The following is a 17,893-nucleotide window of genomic DNA, read 5'->3' as shown; positions in this document are numbered from 1 at the left end:
TTATTTTAGAGAGAGAATGGGAGCATGCAAGTGGTGTGGGGGGGGGAGGGGAGTGGTAGAGGGGGAGGGGGAAGAAGAGGGAAAGAATCCCAAGCAAACTCCATGCTGAGTGTGGAGCCTGACGCAGAGCTCCGTCTCACGACCCTGAGATCATGACCCAAACCAAAACCAAGAGTCAGACACTTAAGTGGCTGAGCCACTCAGGTACCCCTAGTTCCAATACTTTTTAGTCATTTTATTAGGATTTTTAATATATAAGATTGTGTCACCTGTGAATAAAGATAGATCTACTTCTTCCTTTCCTATCTGGATGCATTTTATTTCTTTTTCTTGCCTAATTGCCCTGGCTAGAACCTCCAGTACAGTGTTGAATAGAAGTGGTGAGAATGAATGGCCTTCTCTTGTGCCTAGTCGTAAGGGGAAAGTTTTCATTTTTTATTAAGTATGCTGTTAGATGTTTTGTTTTGTCTCATGTATGCCCTTTATTCAGGTTGAGGAAGTTAATTTCTATTCCTGGTTTTTTGTGTTTTCATCATAAAGGGGTGTCAGATTTTGTCAAATGTTTTTTCTGTCTCTGTTAAGATTGACCATTTGGGTTTTGCTCTTTTTTTCTATGGATATATAGTGTGTTACATTAATTTTCTGATGCTTAGCCAACCTTGCATTCCTGGGATAAATACCACCTAGCTGTGTTATATAATACTTTTTATATGTTGCTGGATTGGGTTTTCAAGTATTCTTGAATACACTTGAGTATTCTAGTATCCTCTCCTTTTGTTTTATATTCATGAGATATTATTCTGTCATTTTCTTATATTTTTGTCTGTCTTTGGTACTAGGATCATATTGGTCTCATAGAATAAGTTGGGAAGTGTTCTCTCCTCTTCTAATTTTTGGAAGACTGTGAAGAATTGGTAAAATTCACCAGTGCATCCATCTGGACCTGTGCTTTTCTTTTAAATCACAATTTAATCTCTTTTCACATTTCTGTTGACATTTTTTGTTTTGTGTTGAGTCTGTTTATGTGACTTGTCTCTCTAGGTATTTGTCCATTTCATCTAAATAATTCATTGGCATACAGTTGTTCATCATATTTTCTAATAATCCTTTATTTCTGTTAAGGTCAGTAGTAGTTGCCTCTCTTTCACTCATGATTTTGTTAATTTAAGTCTTCTCATTTTTTTTTAAGATTTTATTTGTCAGAGAGCACACGCACAAGCAGGATGAGTGGCAGGCAGAGGGAGAAGCAGGCTCCCCACTGAGCAAGGAGCGCAAAGCAGGACTTGATCCCAGGAGCCTGGGATCATGACCTGAGACACCCAGGGTTCCCTTCTCATTTTTTGTTTTTAATCCAGCTAGTTTTGTCCATTTTGTTCTCTTCAAAGAACCAACTTTGGGTTTCATTGATTTTTTTCTATTGGTTTTTCTATTCTCTGTTTATTAATATCCATTATCTGTTACTTCCTTCTGCTAGCTTTACCTTGCTCTTCTTTCTCTATTGTTTTTTTTAATTTAAATGCAATTAGCCAACATATAGAACATCATTAGTTTCAAATGTAGAGTTCAGTAATTCATCAGTTGCATATAACACCCAATGCTCATCACATCTGTGCCCTCCTTAATGCCCATCACCCAGTTACCCCATTACCCCACCCACCTCCCCTCCAGCGAGCCTCAGTTTCTTTCCTGTAGTTCTGTCATGGTTTGTCTCCCTCTCTGACTTCTTCCCATTCTATTTTTCCCTCCCTTCCCCTATGATCCTCTGTGCTGTTTCTTATATTCCACATATGAGTGAAACCATATGATAATCGTGTTTCTCTGATTGACTTATTTTGTGCAGCATAATAATCTCCAGTTCCATCCACATCCATGTAAATGGTAAATATTCATTCTTTCTGATGGCTCAGTAATATTCCATTGTATGTATACACCACGTCTTCTTTATCCATTCATCTGTCGATGGACATCTTGGCCTTTTCCATAGTTTGGCTATTGTGGACAGTGCTGCTATAAACATTGGGGTGCAAGTGCCCCTTCGGATCACTACATTTGTATCTTTTGGGCAAATACATAGTAGTGTAATTGCTGGGTCATAGGGTAGCTCTATTTTTAACTTTGGGGAACCTCCATACTGTTTTCCAGAGTGACTATACAGCTTGCATTCCCATCAACAGTGTAAGAGGGTTCCCCTTTCTCCGTATCCTTGCCAACATTTGTTGTTTCCTGACTTGTTGCTTTTAGCCATTCTCACTGGTGTGAGGTAGTATCTCATTGTGGTTTTGATTTGTGTTTCCCTGATGCCAAGTGATGTGGAACATTTTTTCGTGTGTCTATTGGTCATTTGGATGTCTTCTTTGGAGAAGTGTCTGTTCATGTCTTCTGTCCATTTCTTGACTGGATTATTTGTTTTTTGGGTCTTGAGTTTGATAAATTCTCTACAGATCTTGGATACTAGCCCTTTATCTGATAACATCATTTGCAAATGACATTCTCCTGTTCCATAGGTTGCCTTTTAGTTTTGTTGACTGTTTCCTTTGCTGTGCAAAAGCTTTTTATCTTGATGAAGTCTCAATAGTTCATTTTTCCTTTTGTGTTCCTTGCCTTTGGAGACGTGTCTAGCAAACAAGTTGCTGTGGCCAAGGTCGAAGAGGTTGCCACCTGTGTTCTCCTCTAGGATTTTGATGGATTCCTGTCTCACATGAGGTCTTTCATCCATTTTGAGTTTTTCTTTGTGTATGGTGTAAGAGAATGACCCAGTTTCATTCTTTTGCATGTGGCTTTCCAATGTTCCCAACACCATTTGTTGAAGAGACCGTCTTTTTTCCATTGGATATTCTTTCCTGCTTTGTCGAAGATTAATTGACCATAGAGTTGAGGGTCCATTTCTGGGTTCTGTAATCTGTTTCATTGATCTCTGTGTCTGTTTTTGTGCCAGTACCATACTGTCTTGATGATTATAGCTTTGTAATAGAGCTTGAAGTCTGGCATTGTGATGCCACCAGCTTTGGTTTTCTTTTTCAACATTTCTCTATTTGGGTTTCTTTTCTGGTTCCGTACAAATTTTAGGATCATTTATTCCAGCTCTGTGAAAAATGTCAATGGCATTTCGATAGGGATTGCATTGAATGCATAGATTTCTCTGGGTAGCATAGACATTTTAACAATGTTTATTCTTCCAGTCCATGAGCATGGGATGTTTTTCCCTTTCTTCATGTCTTCCTCAATCTCTGTTGTTTTAAAGTAGAAAGATTATCAGTTTGAGATCTTTTTAATATAAGTGTTTATAGCTATAAATTTCCCTCTAAGTACTACTGTAACTGCATCCCATAAGTTTTGGTTTTTTGTGTCTTCATCCATCTCAAAGTATTTTTTTTAATTTCCCTTGTGATTTCTTCTTTGACTCTTTGGTTAGGAGTATGTTGCTTTCCATATATTTATGAATTTCCCAAATTTCTTTATTACTGATTTTTTAATGTCATTGCATTGTGTTCAGGAGCATACTTTATATCATTTAAATCCCTCTTAGTTTATTGAGGGTTGTTTTATGATCTCTAATATATGTTCTGTCCTGGACAGTGTTTTATATATACTTGAGAAGAATGTATATTCTGTTGTTGGGTAGATTGTTCTATAAATATGTTAGATCTAGTTAGTTTATAGTATTGTTCCAGTCTTCTGCCTTTTAATTGATCATCTTCCTAGTCATTCTTCCCATTGCATGTGAGATATGTAAGTCTCCAGTTTAGTTGTCTGTTTTTCCCTTCACTTCTGTCAGTTGTATTTAATGTATTTTAAGACTGTTATTAGTTGTATATACATTTATAATTGTTACATCTTCCTGATGGATTGACCTTTTATCTTTATGAAATGTCCCTCTTTATCTCTAGTTACATTTTGTTTTAAAATCTCTTGTGTGATATCAGTGGTCATGTGAGCTTGCATATGGTTACTGCTTGCATGATACATCTTTTTTCCATCCTTTTACTTTCAGCCTATCTGAATCTAAAGTGTCTTGCCTATAGACTGCATATAGTTGGATCTTGTTTTTAATCCAGTCTGACAATCTCTGCCTTTGATTATATTTTTTAATTCATTCACACTTAATGGTGTTAATAAAATTTTAGGTGAGAGATGACAAGGTTTATATTTATAGCTTTTGTAATATTATCCTTTATATTTACCATTTGTTTCCCTTCATTTGTTCCAAATCGGTCCTTTCCTCTGGTATGTCCAAACAGTGTCAGCTGAAAGGATGGAGAACAGGCTCTCTGAAGGATTGTCATTTTGTGCACGGCACAACTAAGAGTTAGCATTCACGTTGCAAATTTGTGTGTCTGACAATGTATTGGTAGATCTAGGCCAAAAATGTCTTGTTCTAATGATCTCAGTAATTTACAGTTCTGTCGAATTAAAGTTTCTATGGTCTGTATTAGTGCTTTCCAACATGAAAGTCAGTAGCCACATGTGGCTATGGAGTACTTGAATTAATTTTAATTTCTATTTAATTTTAAATAGCCACAGCTACAGGCTCTCATAGGGGACACCAAAGTTTTCATCTCAGATGGCCCCTTCCTTGATATTGTGGTTAAACCTTCTAAGGTATATTAAAGGGAAGAGGCCCCCCCCCAAATATGATAGTTTCATTTATTATAAAACTTAGAGACTGGACAGACCATGGGACTATTTTTTTAAGGAGTTGTTACATCTTTATCAGCCATCTAAAAGCTCAAATGGAGATAGACAAAGATCTGATACAAACACAACCATGCAGGGCCATGGCCCAGAGATGGAAAGGGCACAGGTCCCTGAGATCTGCTTGGAGCACAAGGGAGGCCCCATGCTCTGTGTTTCCATCTCCCTGAATGCCATACAGCCATCCAGTAAGGAGGGGAGGTTCTTTTTCTGCTTGTGGGAAACAAAGAAAGGAAATCTTCAAAGCTATAATTGGAAACATTTACTTTATGCAGAACAGCGGTTGAGTAAAGGGAATGAGACCCATATTGCTCTTCATAGCAGACTTTTCAAAGAGTGTGCTTGTAAATGTCTTTACAGACTCTCAGAATCTTTCCTCACAGTCTTTGAAGTAAGGAGATAGAAGATCCTATTATCCTCATTAAGACACACCACCTTTCATTGTTGCCGATACATGGTTTTCAGACATATATTGATGAAAGCCAAACTGCTTTCAGGTGAAACAGACATAAAATGTCTATCCCCTTGGGATAAAGCATCATAACAGTTTTTGTTTTTAGGTTTTTTATTTTTTTAAGAAAGTTTGATGTTTCCCTTTAGGTCAGTATATATTAAGTGCTGTTCTGGTTTTCCCTTCTCAAAAAAAAAAATGTTTAGACTTTATTTAAGAGTGAGAGAGGGGAGGGTCAGAGGGAGAAGCTGACTCCCTGCTGTGCTTCATCAGGGAACTCTGGGGTCATGAGCAGAAGGCAGACACGTAACCAACTGAGCCACCCAGGCACCCCTCTTCTTATATTAAGATACACAGTAACGTTATACACTATTTCTTGTCTCAGATAATATGGTAACCATATCCCAGGTGCTTCCACTTCTTTTGAAATCTTGTTACCATTTCAGTATAATGAAAGCCTGCCCTGCAAAGCCTCTGACATTTAACATTTCATTTTCTCTGGGGCCATGTCAACAGTATAATAAGGAACAAAAGAAATTATAATGTTCATCCCTAGCCCATCGTGGGATAAAAAATATAGCTATTTGAATAGATCTTAAACATAATTTTCCCTCTTCAGGGAAAACACGCTGCAAAGAGAAAAGTTAAAAGTCACATTATCTTAACATTGTAAATAAGAATAAAGCCCGCAGGTAAATGACGTTTTCCTGCAGGTAAATTAATGCTGCCTCATCCGTTGGTTCCCAGGTGATAGATCTCTACTGGGGCATCGATGAAGATGAGTGGGACAGCCCAGAGCTCCAGAAGACTCGCATGAAGCTGCTGGAGGATTGTTTGAAAACTTCTGCAGGTCCATGTTTTGTTGTGGGTATAAAACAACTAATGCTTTATATGAAATTGTAGATGACTGTGAGAATTGTCGTTGATGTGTGATTCCTAAGGGCCTTTTAATTATTTTGAATGAGGAAAAAAATACTGGCTTTTCTGTGTCTATTTAAAACCTTTAAACTGTCTCCTTGCCCTCAACGTGTGAGAACAAAACCTTCAGCTTTCCATAAGCAGCCCTGCAAATTAACAGTGAATAATTTGAAATGGTAATCGAAGGGATGGCTGGGGTTTGACAACAACTTCCACAACACCTTGTGACCAGCAGAAAGGATTACGGTGTCAGTCTACAGTAAGCAGCCTGAGTTTCCTTACACGGTGTCATGTATTCGATCTTAGTATCTCCGTGTCCTGACACCAGAACTTTGGCAATTTTTCAATACAGTGACTGAAACATTGTTAAAGTCAACCAATATATGATGTCAAACCACCAATAGAAAATGATGTCCTGAGAGGCGAAAAAATTTGTCTTTGGAGTGACCTTCAGCTAAATGGTCATGAAAAGCTGCAAATTAACAGATTTGTCAAGTGGAACATCATTTACCAAAGAATACCCACTCGTCTATCTAAACTCAGTGGTAGGAAGCTAAGGAGGTCATTCTATAGCAGGTGATTGTGTAAAATTACTGCCTTCAGCTAGCTTAAGAAAGAACCTTATTGTGAATCCAAACAGATTCTAGCAATTGATACGGAAGTTGCCCCTCTCAACACAAGATGTTCTGAGGCTGATGGAGGAGTGTTAAAATTACTAGTGAATGCTTCAAGGAAACTATCATACAATTAAAAGCTAGGCTTGGTTATCAACAAGAGTTGTGAATATTTATTTGTGTATCTGTTAAGCTCCACATAGGACTAGGAAGACACAGATGCTATCAGAAATCTGACCAGTTGATAGTGACGTTCTGAGGATAATAAAGTGCATAAAAGCTCTATAACATTTTTAGCATCAGTATATAAATTATTCACTTATTCACCCACTACTTATTGAATGCTGCTGTGCCAGGAATGGCTCTTAGTGCTGGGGATATGGTAGGCTGACCCATGTCAAATGGTTATCTTGTGTGCCGCTTAGGATTTAACCTTGGATTTGAACTAAGAAGATAAAACTCCCTGCCCTTTAGAGTTTGCTTGCATTCTTAGGTGGGGTCAAAGGGAGAGAGCAGGCAAAAATGAAGGAAATAAGGAAAATCACAAGTGCTATGGAGAAAAATACAGAAAGGAAGGAGAAGGCCTCACTGTCCAGGGAGAAGAGTTAGGACCACACTTGGCATGTTGAGGGAACAGTATGAGCAAGAGGGGAGAGGTCTGGAGAGGAGGCCCTGTCTTGGGCTTTAGTATCTTGAAGTTGGCTACAGAGAGTTTGCTTTCAATGACCTGGGAAGCCACAGAGTGTTTTGAGCAGTGGACTGAAGTGATCTGATGTATTTTAAGGCCCACCCTGGCTGCAGGACAGAGGGCAGAGCATGGAGCCCTTAGAATGCTGATGCAGGAAGCCCAAGGAAAACACGTGGCTTAGGGGGTTGAAGAATGGACATCTAAAAACAGTGACCTGGGGTCTGAACAGAACAGAGAAAGTCCTTAAAGCCATGTCAGAGATCTGAAGATCTAGTAGCAGTAGGGGTTTAAGATTTTTTCCCACGGGTCTTCATAGCACAGAACTAGGACCAGCAGATGGAAAGTTCACAGAGACAGGTTTCAGCGCCGGGTGAAGAAGTTGGAAGATTCAGCATTCACTGGTTTTAGGGTCTCCCAGCTCCCTGGGTTCTGACATTGCATAGCTGCAGGACAGCGGAGGAGTCTCCTTACTACGCTGAGCCTCAGTCTCTTGCTCTGGGACCAGGAGAAGATGATGAGCATGAGAGTTTCTAGCTCCTGGGGTCATTCGGAAGATGAAATGAAACTCCAGAGCTCTTTTGTAGTGTCTCACCTACAGCAATCCACAGTCAGCACTCTTTGTTACTTCTTGTAATCACTGTTATCCCTCAAAACTATCTAAAGATGAAATCACCCGGCCCAAATTGTAATGAGTGCATCACCAAGAAAGTTGTCCTCAAAGGAGAGAATACAATGCTGTCTGGCAGCACTGCCAGAAAAGAGATTCAGACAGTGGAAGACGAGTCAGACCGGGTTCCATGATGCTTGGAAGCTGGGCTGGGGAGGTATGCCCTGGGGAGTCACAGTTGTGATGCTCTCCACAGCTCTGTCATGATCCGGCCTCGGAAATTCAGGAACGAGAGAGATGTTCTCCCCTCTTTTATCTCCCTGTGGCGTGTCCTACCCAAACTAACTAGAATTAGTCATGGCCATTAATTCTAACAATTTGCTGGTAGGGGAATGAGTAAAGCCTGTAAGTTCCAGCAGGTTCTGAGAGTGAAGGTTAAGTGATGGAACATCAGGAACAACTTCATTGAGTGTAAACAAATGATTTATCCCTCCTCCTGCTCCCTGCTACATGTTGAAACTCACAGCAACCATGATGAAACCCTGCGGATACAGCTAGGATTATTCACCCCAGTGATCCTAAATCAGGCAAGACTTAACCTCACTGCTTATGGGAAATAGTACATCTCTTCCTTCCTTTCCCCTTGTAACTATGGTAACAGCAGGCGTCTAGGTGTCGCTTTTGAGCTCCCATTTCCTTGCCCCGTGCTCCCTTGTGGTACTTCTAGAAGTCATGATGAGCCCTGTGGGTTGCAAAGCATGGCATATTATTTTCCCTAATGCTAAAGTCTTTGGCAAGAAAATTCACTCTTGCTGAATGACAAAGTGTTTATATTTTCAGAGGCTTCACAGATAATTAACCCTGTGTTACAGATAAATCCAGGAACCAAACAAAGCTTTCATTGTAAGTACCCAGGGCACTGAGGCCCAAAGGGAACCTGGACTTAAACGTTCCATGTGCTTGGCTCTTTCCAGCTTCCTTTCCTCCAAGTTGTCCTTTGGGGTGTGGCCTGCCACAGCTGTCTGGGCACTGGCTTTTAATTGCCAGGATGGGAAGGAGTAAGGGGCTGGTGCCTGTGTGCAGTTCCACCCTCGGAAGGCTGACTCAGGAGACCTGGCGTACTGAGAACACGTCACTTTCTTATAGGAAAGCCCCCAGAGTGGGGAAAAACCCCGAAGTTCTATTTCACAACCTGAGTTAGAGCTCTGGTTCTGACAGGGCAGTAAACTAACCTCACTGTGCTTTAAAATGGGGAAATAACCATAAATGACAAGTAAATGTTGAATAGATATCAAAGGTTTGTCGTAGGAACCAAATGTAATGGGAGTTCTTTATAAAGGGTTACAGAGCGATTCGTTATTAAGTTTGTGAGTTAAATTATTTTCAACTGAGAACAAAAATGTTTTTACTCCTAATGGACAGTTCTGTGATACCGGAGATTTTTCCCTTTGAAAATGATGATGATAGTCTAAATGTCAAAAAACACTAAGACTTGATTCACACCAGTAGATATTAAAGTCATATATTAAAGGGTTTTTAGTTCATTCTTAACAAATGTTGTAAACTGTAGAGAGTATATATTCATTTGCTAGATATGAATTTGCTGGAATCTACTTAGTTCAACCATTATCTGCTCCCAAAGAGGGATTTAGACCAGGACTGCTCTTAACAGGAAGACAGTTTACAGTTGAGGTCAGAGTCACTATCTGCAGAGAATTGCCTCAGCCCCTCCCCTGCAAAGTGTGGAAAGGTTAGCAGAATGTTCCCACCAACTGTCCCACCCACTTAGTCCATAAAAGTTCCTTATGAAGGGGAAGAAGAATATTGTCTTTTGGGGAGAGCAGAGTTCTCTCATTCCCGTCCCTCTTCGTGATGTGTTTATGGAGAGGATGGGTTCTCTTCTTGTCATCCTTCCAAATTTGAAGTACCTCAAAAGAATTGCTTGCGATGTTCAAGCACTGACCCTGGACCTTAGGTGAAGTCCTGTCTCTTGGCCAGAGTTGATAAAAGCCACTGCTCTGCTGGCTTGAAGAACTGGTTGTTTGAAAAGCTTCCTTGTAGAATTAGGGGAGCTGCCTCCGAGTGTGTAGGAGCTGTGGGGGAGGCAGCCGGCGTCTCACTCCATCCCTCAGTCCAGAGTGGATGAGGTAGAGATTTACTGAGGGAAAGGCATTGGCAGGCTACCCTAGGGGAGTCAAGCCAGGCCCGTGTGGGGAGCCAGCACCTGTCTCAGTCAGTTGTAACTAGAACTTCCTGTAAGAGAAGATTCCAGGACCTCACACTCAAAGGGGCATTCCCCATACCTTAGAGTCAGGACAAAGAGAACGCTGCCTGTGGTAGGCTTTGTCAGTTCCCAGAAGTCTCAGGAAGCCAAAGCCCATACAGCATCCTCCTTGGAGTACCAATATAAACAGACATAACTTGTCAGCATTAGATAGAGAAGCAGCTGAGACCAAAAGAATGGGACTACTGCCATCATTCTTACCTGTCAGTGGATGCCAAACTGGACTTCCACGCCCCACCCCTACCTACACCCCCGCCATTAGTGGCACAGATGGTACGGACAGAGAGCAGGCCCCACTCCTGCCTGCCACAGGCAGCTCCCGGCAGCTGCACCCAAGACTATGCACAAAGTGGGAAGAAGGAAACTCAGAAATAGGCATTTTAGACTGGCCTAAAGTTCAAAGCAGAAAGACGACAACAGAAAGGGTTGGACTGAGGAATCTATTGTTATTGAGCGATATTTGTTTTTCCGCTAAGCAAAAGAGTAAAGATGAGACAAAGCAAGGTCCATAGTTGTTACTGGTAAAAATTAAACCTTTCCATATTTGTACCTCCCTGAGGGGCACTACTGAGTAAGCCCTACAGCACAGAGATCAGTTCTTCACCACCTGTGTCTCACTGTCCTTCAGAATCACATTAGGCTGCCTTAATGGCTCAGATGCCGTTTAATTTTTTTTTAAGTAATTTTCAGTTAGGGAAAACTATAGTGAGGATTCTGAAGTCACTGAATTTGAAAGAATGTGTTCTTACAACAGTTTGCTTTGGAAAATACTTAATCCACATTCCAGTATATGACGGATCTACCCCGTTAGGTGTACTAAATTACAGACATGAGACAATAATACAAGTGCTTAGTCTTGGTTTGTCCTTTAATAAAATGTGCAGGGTTTGATATGATTTAGTTCTCATATTTGTAAGTATAAGCTTACTAACCAAAATGTACTAAAAATAGAAAAATAGTCATTGATCTGAACTGGAAAATCATTTTAGATTTTTTGAGTACTTTAAAAAATTAAAAATTAATCTAACACCTTAGTTTTTCAGATAAAGACCTTTTTTTATAAAATTAAGCTTGTCCAGTTGAAATCAACTAGCCATCCTAGCTCTAAAATAGGTTCCAATAATAAATTACCTCATCATCACCAAAGGAATGTTACAATGGGCAAATCTTAAAAATTATTATTGACAAGACCGTTATCTTTATGGTAGACTCCAAGAGACCCCTTTAGTTCATTTCTGCTAATATATATAGTGTAAGTCACTGTTTCACAGTTCACATGGTATGGCATGTTTTGGGTGGTAAAAAAAAGTATGGAGAAAGGAAAGTGAACGGGAGAGCAATCAATCTCTGTATAACTTAATTGGTAAGAAAAAATGTTCATTGAAAACTGCAGTCCAAAGGATTTCTGCTTCGGAGTAGAATTTCAACAACTTAAAAAACTATACACATCCTATATTTAGAGAGATTGTAGAGCTATGAAGACATAGATGATTAGACAAGGTAATTTCCAGACAGAAAAGCCCTTTCTTGGTGAGCTGGCTTCAGATGGAGGAGCCCCAAAGTCTCAGTGGTTTTCTCCATGAGACATGTGCTGATCACTGGGCAGCATGGGATAATGGAAAGCTAGGATGGAAAAGCAGAGTGAAGTCTTCTTCCACAATCTCATGGTTTTTAGGAGACAAAGTCTGCTAAAACCTAACGTGAATATTCAAGTCTTGCCTTTGACACATTTTAACTCAAAGTCAACTCAATCAACGAAACTACAGCCTAGTTGTATCCAGTTCAAATACTGAAGAGACTAACATGTTAGCCTCTTATCCTGTCAGTCTAACATAGGAAAAGGAGCCTATAAATAGCAGTTCTTTTAAATACAATACCCAGACAAAAATAGACACATAGATAAATGGAATAGAATAGGGAACCCAAAAATAAACCCACACTTATGCGGTCAATTAATCTATGACAAAGGAGCCAAGAATATACAATGGGGAAAGGATAGTCTCTTCAACAAATGGTGCCCAGAAAACTGAACCACCTTCTTCACCCCATAATGAAAAATCAAAATGGATTAAAGACCTAAATGTGAGGCCTGAAACCCTAAAAGTCCTAGAAGAAAACAGAGGCAGTAATCTCTTAGACATCAGCCTTAGCAGCATTTTTCTAGATATGTCCCCTCAGGCAAGGGAAACAAAAGCAAAAATAAACTATTGGTACTACACCAAAATAAAAAACTTTTGTACAGCCAAGGAAACCATCAATAAAACAAAAAGACAACCCATGGAGTGGGAGAAGATACTTGCAAATGATATATCTGAAAGGGATTAATATCCAAAATACATGAACTTACACAGCTCAACATCAAAAGAGAAAGCTGATTAAAAATGGGCAGAAGACATGAGCAGACATTTCTCCAAAGAAGACATGCAGTAATAGAAGTACCTTATGATCCAGTAATCCCACTGGGTATTTACCCAAAGAAAACAAAAACACTAATTCATATATGAATTAATTATATGCACCCCTGTGTTTTATTGCAGCATTAGGTATAGAAACAACTCAAGTGTCCATCCATAGGTGAATGGATAAAGAATCTGTGGTGTATATATACATACAATGGAATGTTAGCCATGAAAAATGAGATCTTGCCATTTGCAACAACATAGATGGACCTAGAGGGTATTATGCTAAGTGAAATAAGTCAAAGAAAGCAAATGCTATAGGATTTCACTTTTTTTTTTTTGTACTTTCAAGTTTTATTTAAATTCTAGTTAATTAACATACAATGTAATATTAGTTTCAGGTATAGAATTGAGTAATTCATCACTTACAACACCCAGTGCTCATCACGTGTGCCTTTCGTCATCCCCATTAGTCATTTAACCCATCCCCCCACCCACCTCCTCTCCAGCAACCCTCCGTGTGTTCTCTATAGTTAAGAGTCTGTTTTATGATTTGCCTTTTTCCATGTTCATCTGTTTTGTTTCTTAAATTCCACATGTGAGTGAAATCGTGTTATTTTTTCTCTGACTTATTTTGCTTAGCATGATACCCTCTAGCACCGTCCGTGTCACTGCAAATGGCAAGATTTCATTCTTTTTTATGACTAATATTCCATTGTGTATATATACCACAACTTCTTTATCCATTCATCAGTCGATGGACATTTGGGCTCTTTCCATAATTTGGCTATTGTTGATAATGCTGCTATAAACATCGGGGTGCGTGTATCCCTTTGAATCAGTGTTTTGTGTCCTTTGGATAAATACCTAGTAGTGCAACTGCTGGGTCATAGGGTAGTTCTATTTTTAACTTTGAGGAAATTCCACACTGTTTTCCAGAGTGCCTGCACCAGCTTGCATTTCTACCAACAGTGTAAGAGGGCTCCCCTTTCCCCGCATCCTCGCCAACATCTGTCATTTCCTATGTTGTTAATTTTAGCCATTCTCACAGGTGTGAGGTGATACCTCATCGTAGTTTTGATTTGTATTTCCCTGATGATGAGTGATTTTGAGCATCTTTCATGTGTCTTAGCTATCTGTATGTCTTCTTTGGAAAAATATCTGCCCATTTTTTAACTGGATTACTTGTTTTTTGGGTATTTGGTTTTATAAGTTCTGTATATATTTTGGATACTAACCCTTTATCAGGTCATTTGCAAATATCTTCTCCATATGATTGCACTTATATGTGGAATCTAAAAAGCAAATTTAACCAAACAAACCAGCCAACAAACCAACCTTAAAAAGAGAGGGAACTGGTGGTTTCTAAGGGGGAGTTGGGTGGGGAGATGGGTGCAATAGGTAAAGAGGATTAAGAGGTACAAAATTCCAGTTATAAATAAGTCACAGAGATGAAAATTGCACAACAGGGAATATAGTCAACAATATCGTAAGAGTGTATGGTGACACATGGTGGCCACACCTATTGTGGGAGCACTGAGTAACAGAATTGTTGAATCAGTGTTATACACCTGAAACTAATATACCAATGTATGTTAATTATGCTTCAATAAGAAAAAAATGCCCAGAATACAAAGAAAATTACAAGCCATGCAAAGAATGCCATGCAAAAAAAATATGATAAACAAGAAAAAGTAGATAATAGAAGTCATACCCCCAGATGCCCAAGATGATAGAGCTGGCAGGCAAAAGCTGTTAAATAACTATTTTAAATGTTAATGAAAATAGAAGCAAAGATAAGTAAAATGAATGAGAAGATGGATAATTTCAAAAAAGAAATGGAATCTATAAAAAATAAAAAAGAACGAAATGGATATTTTAGAATTAAAATATACAATAGCTAAAAGTTAAAACTTATTTGATGGGCTTAATAGTTAATACCGTAGAAGACTGGATTAGTGAACTCAAAGAGAAGTCAAAAAATACCCAAATTGAAGCACATATTTTCTTTAAAAGAGTAGGAAAACCAGAATGAAGTGGAAGAGACATGTGAGGCACAAATCATCTCACATAAGTGTAACTGGAGTCCCAGAAAAAGAAACCAAGAAAGAGAACATGAAAGAAGTAACAGGTGAGAATTTTCCAAAACTACTTGAAGACATCAACCCACACAGGTTCAAGCAGTCAGTAATCTCCCAGCAAGACCATTGCACCTGAGCCCATTGTAGTAAACTGCTGAAAAGCAAAAATAAAGAGAAAAAAACCCCTTAAAGTCCGTAAGAGGGGGGAAAAATATATATATATTTATAATGTATATTTATAATAATATAAATATATATTATATATTTTATGTAATATGTATTTATATAATATATCTTTTGTTATATATTTATAAATATTTAATAATAATATATATATTACCTTCAGAAAACAACAGAAATACTACCAGTTGACTTTTTAATAAAGACTTTAATAGAGATGTTCTGGAAGACAAAGACAATGAAATGACATCTTAAAAGAACTAAAAGAAACAAACAGCCAAGCTACATTTCTCTACCTAGTGGGAGTATCCTGCAAAAGTAAAAATGAAACAAAGATGTTTTCAGACAAAAACAGAAAGACATGGTCATCAGATCATCCACATTTGAAAAAAAACTAAGAGATGGTTTTCTGCCTTAGAGAAAATGCCCGCAGATGGAAGCTCAAATCCATAAGAAGGAATGAAAAGCACTGATAAGGATAAGGTTAAAGAGTATTGACTGTGTTAAGCAACAATAATAATGTTGCGTAAGGATTATAACATGTAAGGAAGTAAGAAATAAGACCAAAATAGTTCAAAGGTCAAGAGGGACAAAGGTAGTCTTGCATTATTTGGGAAGTAACAAAAGTAAAAATTAAAGCTGATCTGTAGGAACTCAAGGATGAATATTGTAACATATCTATATATAGGAGAACCACTAAATAAGGATACGAAATGATACAAAAATTTCATGTAAGAAATTAAGTAGAATAACTCCTCTAAAAGAAGACTAGAAAAGAAGAATAAAGAGTGGGTGCAATAAATAGAAAAATGATAGCCTTAAACCCAACTATTAAATGTAAACAGACTAAACACTCCAATTAAAATAGATTCAATTATGTGCTATATACTAACCAAAAGAAAGTTTTATCAATACCACACAGTAGGCTTTAAGCTAAGAAGATAAAGGGGCATTTCATAATCAGAAGTTCGATTCATTGAGAAGATATAATAGGGGCCCCTGGGTGGCTAAGTCAGTGAAGCATCCAACTCTTGATTTCAGCTCAGGTCATGATCTCAGGGTTGTGAGATCGAGCCCCATGTCAGGCTCCATGTCAGGTTCTCTCTCCCTCTGCCCCACCCCACCCCCACTCATGCTCTTGCGCATGCGTGCTCTGTCTTTGAAAAAAAAAAAAGATATATTCCTATATTTAAAAGCTTCATGTCTTCAAATAATAACAACATGGCTTCAAAATACAGGCACACCTCAAAGATACTGACGGTTTGCTTCCAGACCACCACAATAAAGTGAATCAAATGAATTTTCTGGTTTCCCAGTGCATATAAAAGTTATGTTTACACTGTAGTGTAGTCTATTAAGAATAGTATTTGATCTAAAAAAAACCCAACGTATTAACTTAAAAACATTTTATTGCTAAAATATGCTAACCATTATCTGAGCTGTGACCAAGTCAAAATCTTTTTGCTGGTGCTGTTTGATAGCATTCTACCCCCAGTAGAAGTTTTGTAAAAATTGGAGTCAGTCCTCTCAGACCCTGCCAGTGCTTCACCGACTTAGTTTATGTACTGTTCGAAAGCCTTTCAATATTGAAACCATTTCAGTAATCTTCACAGAATCTTCACAAGGAGAAGGTTCCTTCTCAAGAAACCACCTTTTTTGCTCATCCATAAGAAGCAACTTGTCATCTGTTCAAGTTTTATCAGGTCTTGAAGCACTTCAGTCATAACTTCTTCTGGCTCTCCTTCTAGTTCCCTGGCTCTTTCCAGCACATCTGCAGTCACTTCCTCCACTGAAGTCTTGAACCCCTCAAAATCATCCATGAGGGTTGGAATCCACTTCTTCCAAACTCCTGTTAGTGTTCTTTTATTTATATACGTCTATTTCATTTTCCCATGAATCACAAATGTTCTTAATGGCCCCTAGAACCATGAATCCTTTCCAGACAGCTTTCAGTTTGGTTTACCAGATCCACGAGAATCACTGTCTACGGTACCTACAGCTTTATAAAATGTATTTCTGTAATAAGACTTGCAAGTCGAAATAACCCCTTGATCCATGGGCTGCAGAATAGTAGTCAGCAGGCATGAGATTAATCTCGTCCATCTCCAGCAGAGCTCTGGGTGACCAGGTGCGTGGTCAATGAGCAGTAGTATTTTCAAAGGAATCTTTCGGAGCAGCAGGTCTTACCGGTGGGCTTATTCGGTAAACCGTGTTGTTAACTGATGTGCTGTCATGCGGGCTTTGTTGTTCCATTTCCAGAGCACAGGCGAGCAGATTTAGCGTAATCCCTGAGTGCCCTAGGAGTTTGGAAATGGTCAGTGAGCCCTGGCTCCAACTGAAAGTTACCAGCTGCTTTGGCCCTAACAAGAGAACCACTTGTCCTTTGAAGCCAACCACTGACTTCTCCTCTCTATGAAAGTTCCATATAGCATCTTCTTCCAATGGAAGGCTGTTTTGTCTACGCTGAAGATCTGCTCAGGGTAGCCACCTTCGTTCATTATCTTGCCCTGATCTGCTGGACAACTCGCTGCGCCTTATACATCAGCACGTGCTTCCTCACCTTGTACTCTCACGTTACGGAGACGGCTTCTTTCCCTAAACCACATGGACCAACCTCTGCTAGCTTCAGACTTCCCTTCTGAGCTTCACAGATTTGAAGACAGTTAGGGCCTTGAGCTGGAATGGGCTTTGGGTCAGGGGAATATTATGGCTGGTTTGATTTTCTATCCAGAAAAGCATTCTGCCTGTCAGCACCCAGGCTGTCATCATTCGTGTGTTCACTCAGGCAGCACCTTTACCTTCCTTCGAGAACTTTTCCTTTGCGTTCACAGTTTGGCTAGCTGGTACAAGAGGCTTTGCTTTCAGCCTGTCTCAGCTTTTGACATGCTTTCCTCATTAAGCTTAATCATTAGTTTTTTATTTAAATGGAGAGACGTGTGACTCTTTCTTTTTCTCTTGAACACCTGGAGGCCATGGTAA

General features: G+C 39.1%; 1 protein-coding gene across 1 annotated transcript in view; it reads left to right on the top strand.

Annotated features, from left to right (window-relative positions):
- Window positions 1-17,893, top strand: part of NWD2 (NACHT and WD repeat domain containing 2) — a 173,834-nt gene that overhangs the window by 79,983 nt on the left and 75,958 nt on the right. The window contains exon 3 of the mRNA XM_045770554.2: window positions 5,891-6,007. Within this exon, the coding sequence (XP_045626510.1) occupies window positions 5,891-6,007 (117 nt within the window). The remainder of the gene's footprint in view (window positions 1-5,890; window positions 6,008-17,893) is intronic.

The sequence above is a fragment of the Ursus americanus genome, chromosome 8 (genome assembly GCF_024610735.1).
Source record: "Ursus americanus isolate L20-20 chromosome 8, mUrsAme1.1.p, whole genome shotgun sequence".
NCBI lineage: Eukaryota > Metazoa > Chordata > Mammalia > Carnivora > Ursidae > Ursus > Ursus americanus.
Note: the sequence above shows the minus strand (reverse complement) of the source record. Positions and strands in the feature narration are given on the sequence as shown.